The sequence below is a fragment of the Propithecus coquereli genome, unplaced genomic scaffold, assembly GCF_000956105.1.
Source record: "Propithecus coquereli isolate 6110/MARCELLA unplaced genomic scaffold, Pcoq_1.0 Scaffold281, whole genome shotgun sequence".
Taxonomy (NCBI): domain Eukaryota; kingdom Metazoa; phylum Chordata; class Mammalia; order Primates; family Indriidae; genus Propithecus; species Propithecus coquereli.
The window spans coordinates 2,649,300-2,650,392 of record NW_012148408.1 but is presented as its reverse complement, the minus strand read 5'-3'; the positions used below and the strand labels follow the sequence as shown (position 1 = coordinate 2,650,392).

The 1,093-nt window shown below is 37.5% G+C and overlaps 1 protein-coding gene across 1 annotated transcript in view; it reads right to left on the bottom strand.

Moving 5' to 3' along the window:
- The window catches only part of ATAD5 (ATPase family, AAA domain containing 5), a 72,452-nt gene that overhangs the window by 56,598 nt on the left and 14,761 nt on the right, over positions 1-1,093 (bottom strand). The window contains 1 exon segment of the mRNA XM_012648232.1: positions 819-1,013. Coding sequence (XP_012503686.1) covers positions 819-1,013 — 195 coding nt within the window.

Below are 1,093 nucleotides of genomic sequence, written 5' to 3'. Positions count from 1 at the left end.
TAGTCCCAGCTACTTGGGAGGCTGAGGCAGAAGGATTGCTTGAGCCCTGGAGTTTGAGGTTGCTGTGAGCTAGGCTGACGCCATGGCACTCACTCTAGCCAGGGCAACAAAGCGAGACTCTGTCTCAAAAAGAAAAAAAAAGAAAAAAAAAAAGAAGCCAGACCCAAAGGACCACATGCTATATGATACCATTTACATGAAATGTCCATAACAGGCAAATCTATAGAGACAGAAAGCAGATTAGTAGTTGGCTAGGGCTGAGGGAATGGGGGGATTGGGAGGTGACAGCTAAGGGAAATGAGGTTTCTTTTTGGGGTAATGAAAATGTTCCAAAACTGATTGTGGTGATGGATACACAACTCTGAATATACTAAAAGCCACACTTTAAATGGTGAATTGTATGGTATGTGAATTATATCTCCATAAAGTTGTTTTTTAAAAAAAGAAGAGGTAGTGGCATTTAGCAAGATCTTCAAGTTTGAGTAGGAATTCCTCAGGTAGAAGAGAGTACTTGGAAGGTATATTTCAAACTGAGCCAATAAAATGAAAACAGTGAACGCTGCATCATTTGGGGAGAAACGAATAGTGTTACCAGAGCAAAGAGTTGTTTTGAGGGAAGGGAAGAGGTAGTTCAGCCTATGAAGGATCTTGAGTTACTTCAGAAAAATTTGGACTGTATTCTGTAAACAAAAGGAGCCAAAGGTCTTTAAAGCAGAAATAAAAATGATATTCCTTCTACTACTTCAAGGCTATCACACAAAGCTTCTTTGTAACTTTATAATGGTGTCCTTCTCCCACTCCAAACAACAAAATAGGACAGAATTTCTACCAATAGATATCTGGTAATACTTACTTCCATTTCTGACAATTTCTTCGTTTCAGGAAGTGTCTGATGTCTGGAGGAACGCCTTAAGGGTATCGCTGTTTCTTCAGTGGCCTTTGACCTACTGATGTGTAAAGCTTTTGCTTTTTCAATCAATTGTTTTGCTTTTGATATATTTTTTGAAGCATTGCTTGCCTAGACAAAAATTTGAAATATTAATTTAGATTGCTGGCAAATATTTTATATTAATAGAAAAAATAGTAATATATA